This window comes from Borostomias antarcticus (genome assembly GCF_949987555.1).
Source record: "Borostomias antarcticus genome assembly, chromosome: 11".
In the NCBI taxonomy this organism is placed as follows: Eukaryota; Metazoa; Chordata; class Actinopteri; order Stomiiformes; family Stomiidae; genus Borostomias; species Borostomias antarcticus.
The window spans coordinates 3,184,017-3,207,143 of NC_140244.1; the positions used below are offsets into that span (position 1 = coordinate 3,184,017).

Sequence of the window (23,127 nt, forward strand, 5' to 3'; positions counted from 1 at the left end):
GAAGATTGTACTGTCAGTACAAGAAAACATACTATTTATTCCAATTTAATTGTAAGCTTGGTGGAAAAAAAATGCTGTTACATTCATAAGTTACATACCTCTGAGTATTTCATTTATCTAGTATTTTGTATAAATTGTTTATCAAAATAGTGCGTTTGTAGATACATTTTTATGTTCATTTTAGCTATGGAAAGACAGTGAGAAGGATATGGTTAAGGGGATATGAAGCACTTTTCTGAAATGTGAATAAAATCTTTGTAGTTTGATAACTTTTATGGATTTCTTCCTTGAGATTAATGAAATGGATAACACTAAATGAAGGTGATCTTAATAAAGGATTTATTAAAAAATAATAATTAATTGGTTTGACATGTTAATCTGTAATTGGTTTATACAACTTTATTGTGCCACATACATATCTAGCTTTGTTTTAATAGTTAATTGCTGCACGATATACATCTGTGTAGAATTCTGAAGTATTACTTTACAGAAGTAAATCACTTAATCCAAACTGAAATCAACCACTATTAATTTTCCAAAATGACTAATCTGCCTCTTGTGAAATGAATGAAAAATTTTATTCAGTTATAAACCTGTTACATACAAGTCAGTATATCATTTGTCATTATGTCAATAGATGCATGTACATGATGTGAATAGATACAAATACAGCACACACTGTGTTAGTGCTGCTACTAGTACATTTGAAGAGGCTTAAGCAGACTTATTGAGGAACTCATCTGAAAAGTATTTTAAAAGCACAGATATAGTATATCTCCAAAAGCATAAATTCACAACCTTTGTGGATTCACACTAACATTTAAGGCCTCGTTATGAAAGTTGTATAACAATATCATTATTTAAATACTGAATAACCTAGACTACTGAGTTTTCTAAATCGAATGGCTTAAGTGCATAATTCAAGAAAATGCTTTGTTTACAACACTTAACATCCCTAAAAGAAATAGCAGCCTCAGTAAGCAAGTACATCTTAGTTTTACACCCCAAAAGCAGAGCACCAATAATACCAGTAAAATGAATCATTTAGTGAGTCAGTTGGCTTGAGTACATTACTATATGGAACGTAATATGTTTTGTCAGAAATATAAACAACACATTGGGGCTGGTTGATGTTCAGGTTCAGTGAAAAGGACCAACATTTTCTGCAATCACATCTAGATCTTTAGCGCCATCTAGCTGTTCATAGGACTTTTCACACTCGTGCTCAAACTTGTGCCGTCATAATTATGTAAAAAGTCAACTAGTACCCCCCATCTAAAATGTCTAAAATATCACTTTCAAGTCCTAACAAAAATAGAACGCTTCCATCACAACATTCATGTCCTTTTATACAATACTAGTACAAAATGTCAGTGAATATAGTGCAGTTAATATCAAAATGCCTCTACAAAACACACGCCTCCGACATGTTAAAGTGAACACAAGGCTGAGTACATCAGGTGGTCAGAGTTCCCTGAAGCTCAGATGCTGCCGGCCAATAGCGGCGATGTCTCTGATTGGTTCACGGGTGAGGTGATACTGTAGTGCGGCGAATCATAGAGGTGACTGCTTTGAAGGTCCGCCTCCGCTCGCAACGATATTTTCTTCAAAGGAGGAAATTGGAGAATTGTAATTGAACATGAAAATGACCAAAGCGATTTTCAGCACAACTGCATTGATTGTATACTAACAAGCTCAGAGTTAACACTATAAAATACTCCTTAAACATCTCCAGAAAGAGATGATCGAAAACGCTCCTGCAAATAAAGACTTAGCAAGTACAGTACCGTAACAACATGTTGATTCACTGTAAAACATGAGTGGATTCAGTAAGAATGAGGAGGGAGAGATTAAGATGTGGACTGAGGAAGAGGAAAGAAGGGAGGGATAGAGGGGTAGAGAAAGGATGGAGAGAGGGGTAGAGAAAGGATGGAGAGAGGGATAGAGGGGTAGAGAAAGGATGGAGAGAGGGATAGAGGGGTAGAGAAAGGATGGAGAGAGGGGTAGAGAAAGGATGGAGAGAGGGATAGAGAAAGGATGGAGAGAGGGATATAGGGGTAGAGAAAGGATGGAGAGGGGTAGAGAAAGGATGGAGAGAGGGATAGAGGGGTAGAGAAAGGATGGAGAGAGGGGTAGAGAAAAGAGGGATAGAGGAAGGATGGAGAGAGGGGTAGAGGAAGGATGGAGAGAGGGATAGAGGGATAGAGGAAGGATGGAGAGAAGGGTAGAGGGATTGAGGAAGGATGGAGAGAGAGGTAGAGGGAGAGAAAAGAGGGATAGAGGGATAGAGGAAGGATGGAGAGAGGGGTAGAGGGGTAGAGGAAGGATGGAGAGAGGGGTAGAGGGATAGAGGAAGGATGGAGAGGGGTAGAGGGATAGAGAAAAGAGGGATAGAGGAAGGATGGAGAGAGGGATAGAGGGGTAGAGGAAGGATGGAGAGAGGGGTAGAGGGGTAGAGGAAGGATGGAGAGAGGGGTAGAGGGATAGAGGAAGGATGGAGAGAGGGGTAGAGGAATAGAGAAAAGAGGGATAGAGGAAGGATGGAGAGAGGGGTAGAGGAAGGATGGAGAGAGGGATAGAGGGGTAGAGGAAGGATGGAGAGAGGGGTAGAGGGATAGAGAAAAGAGGGATAGAGGGATAGAGGAAGGATGGAGAGAGGGGTAGAGGGATAGAGAAAAGAGGGATAGAGGGGTAGAGGAAGGATGGAGAGAGGGGTAGAGGGATAGAGAAAAGAGGGATAGAGGGATAGAGGAAGGATGGAGAGAGAGAGGTAGGAGTACCTGGAAGTCTCTGATGTAGGTGAGGAAGAAGCTGACGAAGGACAGAGCCAGAGACCACTCTGAGATGGTGCTGATGATGTGGGCTGTGTAACCCTGGAACAACAGACACAACTGTTAGTCAACACACACAGACACACACACACACACAGACACACACACGCACAGGGCTGTCCGCGACTCGAGTCGAATCAGATTTGCCTATTCAAACCAGAGATTCGATGATTCGACCCCCCCCCCCCCCATGTCTAACGTTAGGCTGAGAGGAGATCGTGGGAGTCGGGACAGCTGTCTAACTAACTCAAACAATAAAAGACGCCTGTTTTTCTTGCTAAACATGAATCATCCAGCCCACATTGCCCATCTACTCCAGATGCCCCCATGTTTTCTGCAGTGCTTCCCGTAGTCTACGTTAGGGTTGGGCGGTTTGACGAGTCTCCTCAACTGTGCATTTGAAAGCGTGCGTGAATAGGCTCATGAGTTGGGCAGCAGTCAACAAGGACATGTTTTGCTTGTCACTGAAGTATTTTCGAACGTTAGAGCTCAATCTATGGGTAAAAAAAATATTTTTTTCCAGCGGATATCTTAGTTCCATTTGGGAAATGCATGTGATTGGAGGGGAGGGGTCACCTGACTTCCTGCCTCCGCTATATCAGTCTGAAGTCTCCTTTTACTGCACAACAAATAGCTACGGTAGCAGCCTGTCCTGTCCTATATAAATCACAAGGCAGAGAGGTGGAGCCGAGCAAAAATAAACTAAAAGTCGACTAAAGGGTCTCCGACTGACGATTCGACTCGTCGACTTTCGGGGGGGCAGCCCTACACACACACACACACACATACGCACACGCACACACACTCACTGTCTCTCCTGGGATCCAGTGTAGCTTGTGAGCCACATCCACCCCCGGCAGGCTGCTGTACATGATGACAGACGACACAAACACTGCGGACGCGTTAAGGTCATACTGTAACATTTTCATAAAATTATGCAACATAACAGAACGTTTTGATCCCGAACAGGGATCAACCAAGTTGCCAGGGCTTCTGAGCGAGGCCATTATATGACTGCTACTGAGTCAGACCAGCACGATGTGACCTGGGAAAACAGAGGAATGGGCTAATAAACCGATATGAACATTTTGGCCGAAACATCGTCCGATACCGATATGATTTCCGATATATCGTGCGTCCCTAATACAGACGTTTCCCGTGCTGGGGAAGGATACTGCTGATGATGCTGGAGAGGGTCCAGACTCCGACGCTGAGCCGGACCCAGAAGACGGTCTTCCCGTGGACGTGGGGCTGCATGTAGAGAGACACCAGCGTCTGGACCAGGATGTACAGCGCCCCCACGCCGAAGGTCATCACCGCCCCCACCAGGTGCATGGAGAACAGCGTGGTTTTCTGTAGAGAGGGGGGGGGTGAGGGACATGTGGGGAGTGAGAGATGAGTTTGCGAAAGAGGAGAAAGAAAGAAAGAAAGAAAGAAAGAAAGAAAGAAAGAAAGAAAGAAAGAAAGAAAGAAAGAAAAAGAGGAAAGAAAGAAAGGAAGAAAGACAAAGAAAAAGAGGAAGAAAGAAAGGAAAAGAGAATGAAAGAAAGAAAGAAAGAAAGAAAGAAAGAAAGAAAGAAAGAAAGAAAGAAAGAAAGAGAGAGAGAAAGAAAGGAGGAAGAACGAAAGAAAGGAAGAACGAAAGAAAGAAAGAAAGAGAAAGGAAGAAAGAAAGAAAGAAAGAAAGAAAGAAAGAAAGAAAGAAAAAAAGAGGAAGAAAGAAAGAAAGAAAGAAAGAAAGAAAGAAAGAAAGAAAAAAAGAGGAAGAAAGAAAGAAAGAAAGAAAGAAAGAGGGAGATAGTGGAAGAAAGGAAGTGACAGGCACAGGAAGTAGAGTAAACATGCCATGTACCACAAATGTACCACCAGGTAAAAACATTAGAAAGAGGAAGAGTGTTTTGTGAATTATCTTTGAACACGTGCAACCGGTGCGCACACACATAAATAGGGCTGCACAATTAATCGTGAATTAATCGAAATCGTGATTATGACCCCCGCGATTAACTAATCGCAAAAGGCCGCAATTAATGTGATTAATAATTTTGCTTTGAATTGAGTGTGCTAGGACCACACGGACAAATCACAGGTGCTTATGCTGTCTGACCAATCACATGCGTTCCCGCTGAGTGCGCTGTGTGCAGCAATTTCACTGAGAAGACAGATAGCAGTAGTGTCATAGAATTTTACAACTAGTCTCAAGACTATTCAGATAGCTTTCTGTTCTTTAAAACCTATTGATCCAGTCCCCTGCCTTTTGCTATTGTAAACACCTTAAACCTTTGTTCCTCTCTCTCTTTTGTAATTCCAAACACCTCCTCTACCTCTGTCTTCCTCACTTCTCTTTTAAGACAGACCCCTATTGTTGTTTCCTCACCAGGACAGGAAGGCCTCACCTCAACCTTCCCGTCCTGGCTCAGGCCTTTTGTTCGTTTGTCTATATTCAAAGTGTACCGCGCTTTTCATCCCTCGACCACTGTTTGATATCCGTCACCTTACTATGACGTAGATAGATGAATCAGCCAACCAAATGTCAGCTAGCATCACATCCTTGTTTGAGCACATATAAGGCGGTACCAGAGGAGCTTGGACTCACTTCTGTTCTGATGAACAACTCTGTGTTTTATCTTGAGGTCCTTTTGCAATCGTATTGTTTTCTTAATAAATCTGACTGAACCTTTTTGTGCGAACCTGGGCAAATACTTTATTTTTGACTTAAGATCAGAAACTTCTACAACAGTAGGTCAAGACCAGTGTCACAAGAGTACCCGTAGCCATGAGTAGTGAAAAAATTACGGAAAACAAGATCAGTGAGTTAGTAGCAAGAAAGGGATCAACGTCCGTGATTTGGGAGCATTTTGGTTACGAAAAAGATGATGTCGCTCAAGTCCAGCAGGTCATATGCAAACTGTGCAGAGCTAAAGCTATTACTTTGAAATATTAATCGCAATTATTAATCGCAATTGCCATTTTGAAGCAAATAATCGCAATTATTATCTTTTGTCATAATCGTGCAGCCCTACACACAAAAATACACACACACACAAACCTGGAAGTTAGCAACGACACACATCCCAAAGGAGCTGATCCAGCCCAGCACCAGACCAAACAGGTTGATTTTGTGGAGTTTGTACTCGTCGTGATCCGTCAGGGCCTGGACTTGCTTATAGCGAACGTATGTGGTCGCAATACCTGCCGGGACAGCCATGGCGGTCAATTGCTTAACCAAAACATTAAACCATATGAACAGCCATAAAAAACACAGCTACAACTTGACTGTGCTGCATGGATCCCTGTTGACTGTGTGTTGTCTACTGGCGCTTCTGTCTTGTCAATGTCATTTTATTTCTAATACTGTAAAATGTTGTGTCTGGCTCTGTGCTGTTTGACAGAGCTTGTGTTTTGTTGTCTGTGGCTGCTGTGTCTGCTGGTGCTTATGTCTTAACTGGATCTTGTCTGTCAGCTAATTGCTCATGCTGTCGTGTAGAATTTGTCAGTTTCATGTGTCTTAACGTGCTATTGGCTTCTTCTTCTTTACTGTTTTGTATCGATTTCTTTTAATTGTCTTTTAATTTCTCTGCTTGCTTTTATGTTTTTGCGTTTTTTGTGGCTTTTTCAACACCAGGCCCACAGACAACAGTTGAGAATCAGCCTCTGCTAAAACTGACGCATTTACCGCCATGTTCATGAATGTGTACTGTCCCTGAAAAAATACATTTGAAATAAAACTAAAACTACGTTTCTAAGAGTCAGACAGTGATCACAGCAGCAGTAGAAGCTGGGTTTACCTAAGAACGCTGAGACATCCAGCATCATCCCAAACACACATCGTTCAGGAGCCAGTGATCCGGTGTCGCTGTGACCACCAACACAAACAGAGAAGAGTGAGTCATCTTTACGTCTGGACATTACACACAACGGTTAGGCTGGAGAGCTACAGCACATGTCTTTACCACCTCTTTCACTGTTCAACTGTGGTGGGTGTGTGTGTGGGTGTGTGTGTCATGCGGTGAATGGGACGCGGAGGAGGGGAGGTGTCTGACCTGATGTAGGGAACCAGCGGATCCACATGCCTCAGCACCACAGATGTGATGTAGGCGAAGATGAACGTGGCGGTGGTCCAGAGCACCAGGGCCACCGGCAGGATGCACAGGCCCTGTTGAAACCACCACATATCCTCCTCGGGTGTGTGTGTGTGTGTTTGAGTCAACAACACACCAGGCCACTAACGCTGGTGAAGTCTAGCTACACCTGTAGAGCAAAACAAAGTTGGTGAGGTCAGGTGTTATCTTAGATGCAAGCGCACACAATAACTAACTGTATGGCTCTAGTATTCTGTTTTCTAGACTGTTCTCACACTAACGTTCGTTCAGTTTTCACTTCCTCTTGCTGCTCCCATCCTGTGCCTATCATGCGGGTAGAATTGGGTGAAAGCAAACAAGACCGCGCCAGTAATAATCCACACTGCTGCCTCACTAGTTATGTTCTTCCAAACAGAATACAATGCGCCACGACGTGGCTGCCTATTCTCTAGATAAATCACCATGAACTAGTTGTGTGGTATAGCTCGTTAGTACACTTACTTTATCAAAATGCGCCTCTCGGTGTCACCTCATCATCATGCGGCAGGTCTCATGTGGTATGAATGGCCTCAAAAATGAAGAAGAAAAAGCAACAGTGGTTAAGTTGGAGTGGACACGTTTGGTCTCTATAATTAAATGTACATGACACAGATGAGAGTCTGTCGGTCATGCACCTCCACTCCAGCTCCGAAACTACAACAGCCTCTCACCCACTTCCTGTTAGGGGTTCAGAAGAGGCGTGGTCTCGAAGTACCCGGATTGAATGAAACTCCTTTCGTTGACAAGTAACCCGAAATAACCTTTACCTCCATGGAAATAACCAGCATCAAAGGACAACAAATCAACGCAGTAACACAATCCAGATTATACAATCATACAAATGTACAATTTTACAATAGATAAAAAATATAAAGAAATCCAAATAACTAGTGTAGATAAACTAGAAGTTAATCTACACTAACTAGCCAACTGTAACAGCAGGTGCCTTGACTGTACAACAAACATAGTGCAAGATTCAAGTAGGTTAATAATGCCATATTTGTACAAATTAATGTACGTGTCCTGTTTTGTATTTATCGCGAATGAAGGTGCTTGTGAAAGGAGTCAAATAACACCAAGTTGAAGGTACACCAAATTCTCACAGTTAGTAGGTTATTACTATAAAGACACTCACAAGTTTTTGTTTTGATAACTTCACCGAAATGGCTTCGTAGTAATGGTATGTTCGTTTGTTGTCGGAGCTGGCAAGTCGCAAGTGGCAAAATACCTACCTCCGACCTGTGTGCATTCGAGCTACCATCACAGTTACCTAGTTATATCTATATACCATTATATCACAGTTACCTAGTTATATCTATATACCATTATATCACAGTTACCTAGTTATATCTATATACCATTATATCACAGTTACCTAGTTATATCTATATACCATTATATCACAGTTATCTAGTTATATCTAGTGCATTCGAGCAACTGGGGGCTGAGAAACATATCCGAATTTGCGACGAGGAAGTGCGAGTTCATGAGGTGTTTTATTTAATCATTCCTAGCAAGTCGCAATTTGCCACCTCCCAGTTATAAACGAATGCACCATAATTATTAGAAAATCCGGTCTATGGGAGTTTACATGTAAACTCCTCTCCGATAGGAACAGATCCACTAGGGGGCGCATGTTCTCACTTTCCCTCCCTGTTATCCGCGTGCACCACCCTAGCACTGACCTCGCGCCAAGCCGTTAACGTCTTTAAAGAGCAAGTAACCGTTAGCTACCGTCAGCTAATTTTACTTCACAAGTACAGCTCCAGGTACGTTGTCTTGTTCAACATCTTTACATACACAACTTGTTTTATGTACACAATTTGACTAGTTAATAAATAACGTTTTGAGCTGATAGTTTGAAAAAAATGAGGTTGGCACTAGCTAGTTAGTGCTAAAGGTGCTAGCTAACAACGTAAGCAACTTTAGCTACTAAGGTTTTAGCTGAGCTAGATGACTGTAGAATTGACTTGACTAGTGAATTATCCAGTGGTAACTGCCAAACATTTTTTAAACTACCATCTAACCCAACGTAAAGTGAGAATCCTCGCCCAACTATGACGACTACGGGACCTGCTGGTAAAGGAAAACCAAAAGCCGCCCTCCTGGAGGACTCTGATCGTTACCCCGATGACTCATTGCAAGGTAATGGTATACAGTACGTTGGCACTAACCCAAGCTTACTGTAGGCATATACCTATATCTTTCTCTGAAGCAGGTGTTAATCAAAATATGATTGACCTTTAACCAGAAATTTAGAAATGACTTTGCTTTAACAACACATTTGTAAAAACATGTCTGCTTTTTACACTCTAGTTGAGACAGACACTTTAAAAAGAGGAAGAAAAAGACTCGCACCTGGCAAAGAAGACGGCGACATCACCAAAGGGTGGCTGACGTTTATTTTTTTTTATGTTAAAGTGGTATAAACAGTGAACAAATCTGATTAAACTAACAATACATTTCAGTAATTCTCACAGAATATTGTCTTGCTTTCTCTCTACTTTCAGAGGGGATGTGATGATCATGTTGGACAGATTTGGAGGTAAGGTCAGCTCCAAATCTCACCTCCCTCAACAAAACCACTACGTCATCATAGGTTACATACTGTAGAGCTTGAACAGATGTGGATGTTGCTGATGTATGTAGGGCTTGGAGTCGAATTTCAAGAATCGATTCGATTCCGATTCACAAGGTTCAGAATCGATTATCACGATTCGATTCGATTCAATATCGATTCGGTTAGTGTTACTAAAACCTGTTTTTCTTAGCTGTAACCTTAATTGCATGACTGCCAAGTTATGCAACACATCAATACTAGGGCTGGGTATCAATACTGATTTCCAAAAATGAATGAATGAATGAATCATTGAATGAATTAATGAACTATTCATACCTTCATTTATTAATTCATTCATTAAATAAAAGATCGATTTTGGGATTCATGAATCGATTCTGAATCATTTGATTCAGAATCGATGAATCGATTTTTTAAACCCAGCCCCAGATGTATGATTTGCATTGATGCCATGATTGAAGACACATATGTTACCTTGCATACATTTTTGTGGTTCTGTACGGTGCGCTTAGTACATATACATCTCGTATTGTTTCCTTTGCCGTCAGCTGATATCAACAAGGCCTTCGAGGCAAAACGTAAGCGCTTGGAGACGTTCACCAAGTCCTCTGTGAAGACCAACCATCATAAGATCGAGCAGCTGTGGAGGTCTCAGCAGAGAGACCGGTAAACAGCTGGTATTCCTCATCGATATGATTGAGAGGGACAAATACGATGAAGGAATTCATACCGTATCTTAACCATGCAGGAGTAAAGTGACAGAGGACTACTGCACTCAGTTCAATGCAGTCTTCCACCAGTGGGACACGGATGTGCAAAGGTCTAAGGATCAAGAAGAGAAACTGCTGGTAATGAGCTGTCAAGCATTTGACTTAAACCATATACAGAACAAGACGTGCATTCTTCCTTTCAAAGTATGTATCCAAATGTCACTTCCTGTAGGGAGACAAATACCGTCGTATGAGTAGAATCATAAACTGTTTCCTTTCATCTCTTTCATACCACACCTCCTCAAATGTGTTATTCCATACTTTCATACTCACTCGCCCTCCTACCCATCTTACAACAGAGTATGTTCCAGCACCAGCAGAAGATGTTTCAGCACATGAGGGCCTCTCAGGGCCAGAGACTGAAGGCTCTGAAGAAGCTGTTGGAGCAATACACCCAGGTACAAACACTGCACCAGTACAGTAGAGCATCTTAGATCTGCTTTTCCTGGCACCTAGTAGTAAAGCAGGAAAATAGGGCTGTAACGATTATTACATAATCGTCAAACCGCGATTATTTTTTTCTGACCGCGATTGTTTTTTGTAACCGCAGTTATGAAAAAAATGTAATAAAAAAAAAAGAAGTTTTTTTTTTTTAATAAAATAAAAAATATGTTGCATATGAGTTAATATGGTAGCAACCCTAGTTCAATGGAATTCTTCAACTTGTTGGCACTTGTCCTATACGTTCATAGCAACTAATGACAAGAGACACTGTATTAAAGAAGTAAAGAAGCACTGATGCATTGTCCACTTCATGTGCTATTTGTATACTCCAAATTTTCTTAATTTAAATTTTTCAATGCTTTTTTTTTATCGAGGAGGATATATGTTCTATGTAATTGTTAACATTCATGATATTAAAGAGCCATAATTCATAATCGTTACAGCCCTACAGGAAAATAAGGAAGACACTGGTCAATAGAAGCATTATAAACGTTATCTATTGCCCTGTTGTTGTTTTTTTTTCCTCATGCAATGTGGATCTTTTGCGCTGACAGAGCCTGGATGAAATGGAGAGGAGCCACAACGGTCAGCAGGTAGCTGTACAGAGCGATCTGCGCCAGGAGATGGCGATGCTTCAAAAGAAGATCCTCATGGACACAGTGAGTGTCGTGGTTACTAACACTAACACAGTATTATGATACTGGAACTGGAAAGCTGGTGTGCAGGTTTCTCACTGTCTCATTTCAGTTACACGGTTCTCCAGTACCAGAGTTATGGCATATCAATTGTGTGTATAATCAGCTATTGATTAAAAAGTACATTAAAAGAGAAAAATTTCAACCAACAATTATACATTTTGATTGACAGCAACAACAGGAGATGGCCACAGTACGCAAGTCTCTGCAATCTATGCTGATGTAGGATGACATCAGCAAGGAGCCGAGGAGAAATCAGTTACACTCTAGATGCTTGAGCGAGGACAGTTCCATGAGCTAGGTTCAGTTTGAACACTACAGTAGTCGTCCAGTAAGGCTAGTTTGGTCCCTCCATAGAGAACATTGTCTCGCTGGCATCCACAACTTCATTCAACCATCCCAATAGTTGAGTCGATTAGGGTTCTACTGGATGTGTTCAGATTCTAGACGGCTGCCATTCACTTGTCATTTTTGACCTTTTGGTTTAATTTCTAGAAATGTACTTCATTAAATACAAACCCGGAAACGTGGATCCGAAAATCTAATGTCTCACATGCTTTTGTGAAAGGTTTAAGTGTGGTTTAAATTCATGAGGATCATGCCAGCAGATTAGGAGGGAATGCAGTCTGAGTATAATTAATGTAATCCAATATCAACTATTTCAAGAGTAATAAAGTGCTACATGTGGTCGCAAATAGTACAAACACATAGCCGCTTCCATGTGAGAATATTACATTTTTATTTGCATTGGTAGGTTTGGGAGAGATTGTCAAGTGATCTTGTTTTAGTTCATAACCTTGAGTCCTACTGTTCTGTGCACCGTTACTGCTGATACTGTTATACTATATACCTGAGCTTGACAGTGTGGCCAAAGTAAATTAACAAGAACAAAAACTCAAGCCTTTGCCAGTAGAGATATACACAACAAGAACACACACCCATGGTCAAAGGCTAGGCCTTTACACTAAAGAAAAACAAAAAAGTTTAAGGCAACCTTTTTACTATTCTCAGAATGACTGGTGCCATGAGAGCTGACCTGGCATCAGTAACTGTATAGTACTGTACATGTTATGATGTATGAGCTCAGGGTCTTCTGCTAATTTAAAAAGGTGGGATGTATCCTATGTGGGTTATACTGCAGGTATAGAAACAAGATGTACACAGATATCAGAGCACAGTCAAAAGTATGTTTTTGTTCTACACAGGCTCCCTCCCAATTACCCAGAGTTCAACACATAACGCCTCAGTGTACAGTGCCTGGCACTGGGCAGAATGCTATAGACGAGGTCATGTTTTCTGTAGACATGTTACAAAAGAATAATTAAAGAGAACCTTAGTCACTGAATCAAAACTGCATTTAAATACATAACATGAATATCCATGTCAAATAAAACCTTGTAAGAAACGGGCCTTGATACTGTTAAACGTATGCTGCAGCAGCACCACCTAGCATGGGGTTTAGTCTCCTTATTCCAATAAATAGCCACAAGTTAGCTTGTTAGTTTATCAGGCACACTAATGAACACTAGCAATTGAACTGCTTCACAGCAGTCAAAACAGTGGAGACAAACATATTTAGCTTCTGATGAGACATCACTTTTTTTTTTCCTTTTTTAAAGAGTTGCACACCAATATGAGTCATCAACACTTGGCATTTTAGTTCTCATTGAGCATTGATCATCAAATGCAACACTACTGTAACAGAGAGGACAGTTGATACCAAAATAAAAACAGGTAAAAAATTCTAAAGCAAAAAGCCCAACTCATTTACCTACTAAAGACAAATATTCTATTTAATACAGTATATTTATAGATAGCAGTTTTATTTACTATAGGCAGCAATGTTGAACAGAATATACAGAAAATTATGTTGTATATAGTAATAAGTAATTATTATTATAGTAATAATTATAGACTAACCTTTAACAATCCTGCATATGGTGCAGTGTCCTTGTCGGTGTGCGCATTAGACATTTCTTGGAAGTCAGAAAAGCTGCAATATTATCTGAATTTAAAATTATATTTAGACAGACACTAGGTTCATAAATGTAAAATACCACATATGCAGAAATGATTGACAAACCAAAGCAGCAATTCTGAACCAATTTAGACAAAATAGAACAAACATCAACATCATAAGTTATATTGTTGATAGCAAAAAGTGAGCTTTTGCAAATATTGCAAAATCATATATTTTTTGACAAGAGACTACACCCCCCAAAAGACGAAGACAAATTAGAAAGCAAAGACTGACATCCTTTCAATCAATTCCTCTACATAACTCTTACAACACACATTCAGTTGTAACCTAGATTAACCATTCTCATAAAACACATACAGTAAATTTCCTCAGAAGTAGCCATACATTTCAGAAATGAATTGTTCACGCTTGGGGATCTACTGTAACAGGATGAATTAAGCTAGATTCCACTCAGCAACGATGGATAAAATAAAATGTATCAATAGTGATAACAATATATAATTTGTCCTCACATTCTCTTGGCTTGAGCTTGTCCTAGTGACACCACTTCCACTTCCAGCCTAAAGTCAGCCCTGTTAAATAATAAGGGGGCACTGAAAGAAACCAAAGAAATCAAAAATAATCTGAAAAGAAATGAAATAACAGTAAGAATGGAAGTGGGAGGCAGTCAGTAATGGCATCCGTGTTCTCACTGGGGGGGCAAGGGGGTCGAAGGCTTGATTCTGAAGACAAAGATGTGAAGGTGGGAGGCGATCTGGTTGCAAACACTGACACAGTAACGCAGCAAGTCAAAGAACGACAGGATCTGCAGGAAGGAGGGTGAGAGAAGATCAAAACTAGATCAAAGATCAAGACTAGGTAGAAATACAACAGACTGGGGGGGCGTATATATACATGCAGTTGAGAACAGACTGGGGAATATATATACATGCAGTTGAGAACAGACTGGGGGGGATATTATATATATATATATATTTATATATATGCATCTGAGAAACAGATGGGATTTAGCTCACATTAGGATTTTTTTTTACTACTGCATGTCCTTGTAATAGAGCTCAAGGGACAATATTAAAGTCAAAGACTAACTTCCAAGGTGAAATATGATGAGAAAACTGCCTTCAAAATAAATGAGTGATGCTTGTAAAAGATGCCTTTCACATTCTGTCCCATGCAGGCCTCTAGCCAGGGCTTGGGTTCTAAACTGGTGCCTGAGGTTTGCATGTGAACTAATGCTACATGACACTTGCTGGGCTTCATCCATTCAGCAAAAGCCTGCTTAAGTGTGTGTGTGTGTGTTAGAGAGAGAGAGAGAGAGTGTGTGTGTGTGTGTGTGTGTGTGTGTATGCGCGCATGCATGTGTGCCTACCAGTGCAATCCACAGCACCAGATATTCATCAATAAAACTGTTGAAATACTGATCCAGGAACAGCAGGCCTGGCCCCAGGAATGCTACATCATGCAGATGCATCTCACTTTTCGTCATATGTGCTACCTGGAGAGAAACACAGCAAGAGTCAGTTTGTCATCATTGATAACCTCACCATGATATACTACACATAGTGTGTTCGGAAGGAAATACTGGGTCAACTAATAAAAGTCGTACTTACAACTAATTTATTGGTGATCTTGGCCGACACAAACCCAAAGGCCAAAATATAAACACAGGGGTGCTTCTCAAAGAGCTGGACAGCAGATTTCTTGTAGATCATCATAGCGAGTACTATAACTGAGCCTATATGCAACACTGGTGATAGTACACTGGTTCCCTGCCAAAGACACACAACAGTAGATCAGTGGACGTGAAAGGTACACAAGTTAACGCAGAATTACACCAAAAGGTAGACGGGCATTACAACAGGCACCGCAAACTCCATCCAAATGTTTATATCGTGTAATAGGTGAACTACCTAATGTAGTTGGGACAAATTATCTTATTTAAAACACATTTAAATCAAATCTAACTTTAGGAAAACGACAATTCTATGGGTCTATTTGAGATTGGACAACACTTACTGCTATTGTTGATCCGTTCTTGCCGACGCCTCCGGTGAAAATGACCCGGAAGTAACCGGTACATGTAAAGATGGCCCCTGCAAAGGTGCACAGGGCAGGAACTATTTTCATCTGGATGTTGATGATGGGAATCTGTGGGATTAAACAAGAGTTCAACTACAAGTACACTAAATACAACAGCCCCCAAAACTAAGTGGTATTCACAACTCAAACCAGTGCCTCTAATCACCAGGTATGGTATATTGTGTTAACTATAAGACAAGCATCGCAATAGCATATTATTACACTCCCACATTAACTTTAATTTATTCAATTCTTCTTAACATTTGAGAATATGAAGGAAACGATGGCAACAAACTAGCTCTAAATCACAACAGTATGTGAAGATTTGTTAGCGGCAGTCGGCTATTCCGTTCATCTGATCCGTGTCCAATCAGTGGAAATTTGAGCCAATCACAATTACCGGCGACTGCCAGAAAGCAGATCCTCCCAGTGCAGCCAGCAAATACATGATTATAATGGAAATCTGCACCTCGGTCACGTCAACGCTGCACAGGAGAGAGGAGAGGAGAGAAGAACAAGGACTTAAGAGCAGCGGTTAGCGAGGGGGACAAGCGATGGGGTCTCGAGAGCGACCCCGTGGGAGGGGTCCTGTGGAGGTCAGAGTGCGCGCATGGGGGGGATCCTGTGGAGGTCAGAGTGCACGCGTGGGGGGGGGGGAGCGGGGCGCTGATTGGCCGAGGCTCGCTGCACGTCTGTGAGGCCGGGACGGCGGCCGAGGGGTTTACCGTTGCGTTCCACAGTGGCGCGCCGGCGACGGCCGTCAACATCTGTAACAGCGCTAGACAGATCTGTAACTCTGTAACGTCAAATCTGTTCACAGACATACACGTACAAACGTGTGCTTGAATACTACTTTGGAACACGGTGAAGTCATCATTGTCAGAGTCAAATCATTACATCACACACTACTTCTCAACCCCCCCCCCCCCCCAACACACACCACACACACACACACACACACACACACACACACACACTCACATGCCGAAGCGCAGGGTGCCAGAGACGTAGGTCTGCCAGTGGGCACAGTAGAACATGAACATGCCAGCGAAGCAGCAGAAGAACATCCAGTCAGGGTTGGTGCCCAGCTGCACTGCAATACTGGTGCCCAGGACCACAAACACTGGAGAGAGAGAGAGAGAGAGAGGGAGAGGGTGAGAGAGAGAGAGAGAGAGCGGGAGAGAGAGAGACACTTGAACACTGACAGGCATAACGATTCTCAAACCAATAGGATCACTCCCAAGAAAAAGCTTCACATCATTATAACATTCTCGAGAAATATCAATTTATTTTTATTCTAAGTTGCGAGAATTTTAGAAATGACTGGCCTCGCCCCACCGCCGCCAGGGCCGTGCTGGCCATCTGCAGGTTCTGGAGAATCACAGAACGGCCGCCGGTAGGCTAACGTGGTAAATCCCCGGCCCTGTCGACAAATCGCTAGCACCCCACCATTTACGACAATGTTACTGCGGTTGTAATGGCTCTAGTGGCCTTTAGGGGCCGCTAAAGTGCACAAAGCTGGACCTCTACATAATGGGGCTTTCAGCAGAGCTGACAGTGCCTCTACAGGGTTTCCACTCTAAGTCAAATGTCAAATTGCCAGACTTTGTCCTGACGAAAAAGCAGAATTATCAAGATCTTTAATGAAGGGAAAAACAGGCCACCTTTGTGCTGATCAGACTAATTGGGTGGAAGACGACGCCGTCGGCTTCACGCTTCCCACTGTCTCCCACTCCCGTAGGCTACTTCACAGATCAATAGCACTTTCACAAGCTTTACATTTAGCCTTTCTGTCATCTACTCTAACCCCAAGTCTGTGAAGTCATCCGTTTGTAGCCAAAGCTCTTGAAATGTTCATTGTCCGGGGATGTTTGCCTTGGTTAGCGCTGAGCAGGTATGGGAGACGGCATATTCTTAAAGGTGCTCTGTTCGATTTACTGCACCTTTTGTAAAAAAATAAAAAATCCAATATATGCAATAAATAGGTCCAGGGGAGGCATAACTATCTGTACAGAAAATATAGCCAACTGTGTCGTGCCTGTGAAGCAAATGCAGAATTTCTTTTTATTCTGAGCAAAGCCGGCCCGGCGCTGAGCCCCACCCCCTGAACTGCACCTTATGGAGTGAAAACGCCCACTTGTTTATATCTGATACGCTGCACCACTAGCCCCATCTCATAAAAATTGAAAATTGAGAACTGAGCAGCTTTAACGAACGGGGGTAGGTTCACCCTGAGCGGGATTCGAACTCCCGCTCCGCAAGCAGCTGCGCTAACAACGCCTAGAGAGCCGCTGCCGACCGACGGGCCTCATCAGACCGGAACGCAACCCCCCCCCCCCCCCCGCCCTCATGCGTTCCCTCCTCGGGTTACGCTCGCCCTCACGCCTCTCCCAACGGCCCCGCGGCCAAACGCCCCCCCCCTTCTGACGCAAGTGGAACGAGCCGTGGGAGGAACGGCCCCGAGGGGAACCTGAACTCCCAACGTGGCCGCGTCACCGACGCCAAGATGGCTGACCCCCCCGGCGCCGCCGCCCATGGGCCCCCGAGGAGGTAGGAGTGCCACGACGCCGCGACTGAAGAGATCACCGGTTGTTGACAAGCAGGAAGGCGATAAAATGGGTGATGAAAATTCAAGTAACCCTAACAACCACTCATGTGACAATACGGTAAACGCTGAAATAACCCAATAAAGAATAATACTGCATGGGAAATATGACATTTTGATAAATGGCAGTTAAAATTGACACATGCTACAAACAAAACTCCCTGATATTCCATGACGTGTCCCGAAAATGATCAAACCCCCTGACTTTCCCTGTCCGGAATGGAGTTAGAAACTCCATGACATTCCCGAATTTCCATGACCAGTGGGAACCGTGGCTCTACTATGAGGGCCCCTAGAGGGGCCAGTGAGGCTCCTCACAGCGCCTCGTTTGCACTAAATGTACTCTCCGCTTAAAGGTAGTAAATTATGGAACAGCCTACCGCTTGCGGTAAGGGAATGTCCCACTTATCGCTCCTTTAAAATGCATCTGAAGGCGCGGCTTAAGGCAGATCAGACATGTGGCTGTCTGGTTGTGCCTTTAGCCTGGAGCCAGGCGTAATCTCACTTCTCTCTCGTCTTCTCTTCTTTCTGCTCTTCCGCTCGGTTGTATGTTTGTGTTGAGCGTATATCGATGGATGCTTTTTGTGTCATATTTTTACTGATACACCAACTTGCCTGTGGGATTCATGATGTAAATAAGCCTTTGGATATAATCAGGCATATTTACATTTAGGAATATTGTCGAATGTTTGTTAATGTGCACTGTCCCATCTTAAACAAACAAACACAAACACACACACTCACAAACACACGAATACATTCACCTCTCGGAGCAAGTCTGTACCTGTGGAGAGAGAGTCGCAGCCGTGGTCAAACAGCTCGCCCAGGGGTGAGCTGCTATTGGTTCGTCTGGCCTGCTTCCCGTCAATGGCGTCCAACGACTGGTACACAAACAGGCCCACTGCACACAAAAGGTATGCCCAAAGAGGTGCCTGAAGGAAAATGATATGTGTTAGGGTACCGGGATCAGAGTACAGATTAGAACATCACATCTCGACATTTCAAAGATAAATCTTTCACATCACCCACCCACTTTGTAGCTCAAGACAAATGTACAAAATGCTACCTCAATTAACAAATCAGGGTCAGGGTTAACAAATCAGGAAAATAACGTTAGAAGGTTTGTTTTTTTCCCTCTGAATATCCTCGCTATGCCTGGCATGAATCCACAAGCACTGGGATATGTTCCCAGCCTCATCCATTTTGCATGCTTTCATTTCCTCTATCCTGTCTTCACTGGCAGGACGATGGACGCCGCTCACACACTCTGCCCTAAACATGAGACGTGGCTGCAACACGCCAGCTTTAAAGCCCTGTTATTGGACGACCGCAGAACTCTTGCTCGTAGATGAATCCTGTAACTCATCCAAAACATTGGGATTTTGAGAAGGGAACGGGGATCGGGGGTCAGAAAGAAGCCCGTGTGTGTGTGTTGTACCCGAGGCCTAGGATGTAGGAGGGGACAGGGAGGAGAACGAGGCCGAAGAGCCCCTCCTTCGCCAGCCCCTTCCGGCGTAGTCCCGCGCCACGCCACGTTTCCATTCACACGAAACGCGGATCCACTCGGCCGTCTGCGCCCGATACCCCCGCGCCTGTTCAAATACAGCGCGCGTCGTCTTGTACTACGACTTCCACCAGGTAGCTCCGCGTCACTCCCGGCCAGATGGGCTACAGGAAACGGGACACTACAGTGTCTCATTCACGCCGCCGGACTTCACCCCCCTCTAGGGTAACACTGGGAGGTATTTTGTTGCTATTGGGGTTTAAAAAGTGTTCACCTGCTCCAGACACACGTCTAAGATACGTTGCCGTGATCGTGACTGTCACTCGCGTGTCGAACGCGTGAAATATGACATTCATAACTAATCAGAATTACGGTACCCGTTTCCAGTGCGGTCTATCGTTAATATTTTCCCTCCAAAATCATCAAGCCTCTCGCTGTACTAAACTCAACTCATGGCCACTGTGACTGAGAGTCCAGCAGATTACAAAAGAAGTATTTCACCACGTTTCAGCAAAGCTCTTGTTGTTTCGCAACCTTTGTCCTACAAAGGAAACACAGGAGTTGGAGGAGGGTGGATGGGGGGGGGGGGGCAGAGAGAGAGAGAGAGAGAGTTCTATTTTTAGAGTGCAAAACAAGTATCTTTTGTCGTGGCATTCTGCGGTTCTCTTGTATTCTAAGATCCCGTCTTCACTGCAGAGGGATCAAGTGTACAGTCTATATAGTACGCTGGTTTGCACAGGTTGACTTGTAAAAACAATGAGATTTAAAATGGGAGAACCTCTCTCTGTTTGTAAATAGTATTAATGTTAGCTTACCAGCACACATTTTTTAAGCTGTGACCAGATCTATAGCTCGGTTGGTTGGTTGGTCCATAAAAATTTGGTGTGGTTGCATATGCATGTATGTGGTCGCAGCTATTGTGAATTTGTGCTTGTTGGTTATAAGGGTATTCATTTCAACTTAAAGGCCCATTCAGAAGCAAGCAGGGTGAACTAGGCTGCTTTAAATCAGGTAGTGTGTAAGACCTGAGCGTATGTTTTGCCTCAAAAGTGAGCGTTGGATTGACCTAACCCCAATAATAAGAAATTGATTTTGTGGTTGATGTTCGCGGTGATTATGTGTCCTTGCTCTCTAACACTGTCAATCTTCTCAACACTATGCTAAGGCCTATGTTGCTAACCGCAAGTAAAGGCATAACCTGTTGACAGACGAGTCTTCTAGGCTAAAAGTGAGCATGTTTTTCTGTCACGTCTCCTTGCTGTCCGTGTGTTATGCAAACAATAAGGCACGGTTGGTTTAGCTAACAAGTAACATGTGCTCTTGCATCCTCCTCTCTCCACAAACAGAGTAATGCAGATTAAAAATCAGGCACAGTAATACGCTTGTTAGCCAGGCTAACAGTTAGCATGTTTCCCGGTGTCCTCCCTGGGTGTTTACTGTGTGCTAGGGTGACAACCCGGGACTGAGTGCTACCCAGCTCTTGTGTGAGCCCCGGGGGGGGGGGGGGGTATCAGATGTGGACCGGCTGTAACATGAGAGCCTTGGGCACGAGGTGTTCCTCTAGAACAGGAACCCTGAGGTATGCCAAACGCTCCTCTCTCCTAAAGCCGGGAGAGGGTAAACAAGCCCGGCGGATTATAAAACTGTGCTCTCGCAGTGAACACATGCTGACCAGGGCACCGACAGGGAAACACGACTTTAATGACAGACGGTGTTATACAATACTGGTGCGCTGGTACCAGGGGGAGCCTGGTTAGTACTGTACACCTAACCAGGTTCGCTTCGCTTAACCGTCTGGGAACTCTCCGTTGGAAACTGTTTGGAAAACGGCAGGCGCTTTCAAAAATACTTGTCGGGTGATTGGTTGAACCATCTGTCTATCGCCGTCTATCACGGTATAACTTCAACCGCTCCTCGCCGTCGTCGCGCCTAAACCCGCCCGGCGTAGCTGTTTGTATTTCCTCTTAGAACCCCCGATTGGCCAGATCGTTTTGCGATCCGGCACAAACGGATCTCTATGGAGAGCGTCCAGACAGATTTGCGAGAGAAACAGAATGTGAGCTCGCAAGATCGGGACGGTCTCACGAGGCTACTGTACACCCCGCCTGCACAGTGACAACCGAATTAGAGCTTTTTCTATTAAACTATTGACTATTCAGGTAATATAGCGTACTCGTTCAAGGGCATGCTGACGTTGTGACTACCTGTTCTGTAGCAGTGGGACAGTAGTAGACCAACACCAGGGTGGTGAAGACGTTGGTGGCCAGGCCGATGATGGTGATGAGGTTGGGGGCGATCCAGACGGGCACGCAGCTGACCAGCCACTCCCAGTACCGCTGCATCACAGGCTCCAGGAGGGAGTGGCCAGCACTGCTGTACCTGCATGGAGGGGGATTGGAAGGACGACACTTAGAGAGGGGCTGCCCTCCCCCTTGCCCTGTGGCCCCCACAACAAATATTTGTCGGTTTTGAATTGAACACTCATTTAATTTCAAACTATTTGAAAACAAATAAACAAATTTATTTATATTCGTAAAGCAATGAGGTTTCCCACATTTAGTGTTGACGAGTTCACACAGATACACAAATAACAACAGAAGAAATACAATATACAATAATAATAATTAAAAACGATTACAATTGGATTTCAATGACAATTTGGATCCTTTTTTTTTTTTAATCCTTAAGCACAACGGGCATCTTTGAGCTAAAGCCTAATAATGATCTCATGGAGCTCAAAGCAGTTTTGTCAGACGAGGTCCAGATCTGACGTCATGAAAAAAGAACAAAAACAAAATGACAATAGAAGAGCGTAGCCGCCCGGCGGCCATCTCACCTGTGCTCCTCCAGTCTCTTCAGCTGGTGTCGGGAGAGCGGGGGAGCGGGCAGCTGGATGAGCCTGCGCAGAGCACCGGGGGCCAGCCAGCAGTCCGCGCCCTGCCCGCCATCCCTCTCCCTGCCTGGGCCTCGCTGCCACCGCGCGCCCCCCTGCTGCTGGTGATTCCACGCGGTGCTCATGGAGCCCCACCACCCCCCCCACCCCCCGGCGCCCCGGCCGGCTGCTAGCTCCGCGCCTTCTGCCTCAGGCTGCCTCTGCCTCCTCCGCCGCCACGCACTGGAGCTGGGGATCCACAATGGGGCCACACACTGAGGGAGGAGGGAGGAGGTTAGTTACCTGTGAGGTGTGCGGAGCGATGCCCGTGTCTGGCGCCTAGTTCTAGTACATGTCCTGGAGGCATATGCAAGATAAGATCGAATGTGCACGTCCCTAGCCCATTTGGCGTGTGTAGGCCTGGAAAGGTTCAGTCTATGTGAAAGACTGACTGTCTCGCTGTCTCTCTCTCACACACACACACACACACACACACACACACACACACACACACACACACACAGGTATTATTGTTCTCCAGGGACCGTAGTGAAAACACGGGTGCTCTCTCCCACCCTGGTGAACGTCATGGGGCAGGATCTGACAGGCCTTCTCATACTCCATTGCACCTGAGGCCTCTATAAACCTAC

The 23,127-nt window shown here is 43.9% G+C and overlaps 3 protein-coding genes across 4 annotated transcripts; 1 reads left to right on the forward strand and 2 right to left on the reverse strand.

Moving 5' to 3' along the window:
• Positions 1-611: 611 nt before the first annotated feature.
• dram2b (DNA-damage regulated autophagy modulator 2b) lies at positions 612-7,589 on the reverse strand. Of its 2 annotated transcripts, XM_084445370.1 has the most exons (9): positions 7,412-7,589; positions 7,192-7,234; positions 6,872-7,079; positions 6,617-6,684; positions 5,878-6,020; positions 4,007-4,184; positions 3,641-3,723; positions 2,781-2,873; positions 612-1,604 (listed from the first exon to the last, which is right to left on the reverse strand). In XM_084445370.1, exons 3-9 carry the CDS (start codon positions 7,000-7,002, stop codon positions 1,482-1,484), a joined length of 819 nt encoding a protein of 272 aa, XP_084301496.1. In that variant the 5' UTR covers positions 7,003-7,079; positions 7,192-7,234; positions 7,412-7,589; the 3' UTR covers positions 612-1,481. The 2 variants fall into 2 exon arrangements, with proteins under 2 accessions (XP_084301496.1, XP_084301495.1); XM_084445369.1 differs by lacking the exon at positions 7,192-7,234.
• A 1,417-nt stretch (positions 7,590-9,006) lies between these two features.
• LOC311315120 (synaptonemal complex protein 3-like) lies at positions 9,007-11,662 on the forward strand (the record flags this gene model as incomplete). The annotated part of the gene is made up of 8 exons (XM_084445722.1): positions 9,007-9,094; positions 9,266-9,338; positions 9,460-9,494; positions 10,076-10,193; positions 10,276-10,375; positions 10,597-10,695; positions 11,296-11,400; positions 11,609-11,662. The coding sequence occupies 8 exons, from the start codon at positions 9,007-9,009 to the stop codon at positions 11,660-11,662; spliced, it is 672 nt and encodes a 223-aa protein (XP_084301848.1).
• A 542-nt stretch (positions 11,663-12,204) lies between these two features.
• On the reverse strand, positions 12,205-22,623 carry cept1b (choline/ethanolamine phosphotransferase 1b; the record flags this gene model as incomplete). The annotated part of the gene is made up of 9 exons (XM_084445286.1): positions 12,205-14,222; positions 14,787-14,912; positions 15,028-15,186; positions 15,434-15,565; positions 15,897-15,981; positions 16,478-16,619; positions 18,886-19,033; positions 21,810-21,984; positions 22,442-22,623. The coding sequence occupies 9 exons, from the start codon at positions 22,621-22,623 to the stop codon at positions 14,106-14,108; spliced, it is 1,266 nt and encodes a 421-aa protein (XP_084301412.1). The 3' UTR covers positions 12,205-14,105.
• Positions 22,624-23,127: the final 504 nt, after the last annotated feature.

What these genes read in the sequence shown, in the direction of transcription:
- dram2b (XM_084445369.1), bottom strand. Translation starts at nt 7,002, where the DNA reads ATGTGGTGGTTTCAACAGGGCCTGTGCATCCTGCCGGTGGCCCTGGTG. An exon ending in GTGTCGTTGCTAACTTCCAG is followed by an intron (nt 4,185 to 5,877) that starts GTTTGTGTGTGT and finishes CCCTCTCTACAG; the next exon opens with AAAACCACGCTGTTCTCCAT. An exon ending in CCTACATCAGAGACTTCCAG is followed by an intron (nt 1,605 to 2,780) that starts GTACTCCTACCT and finishes CCTCCTTTGAAG; the next exon opens with AAAATATCGTTGCGAGCGGA.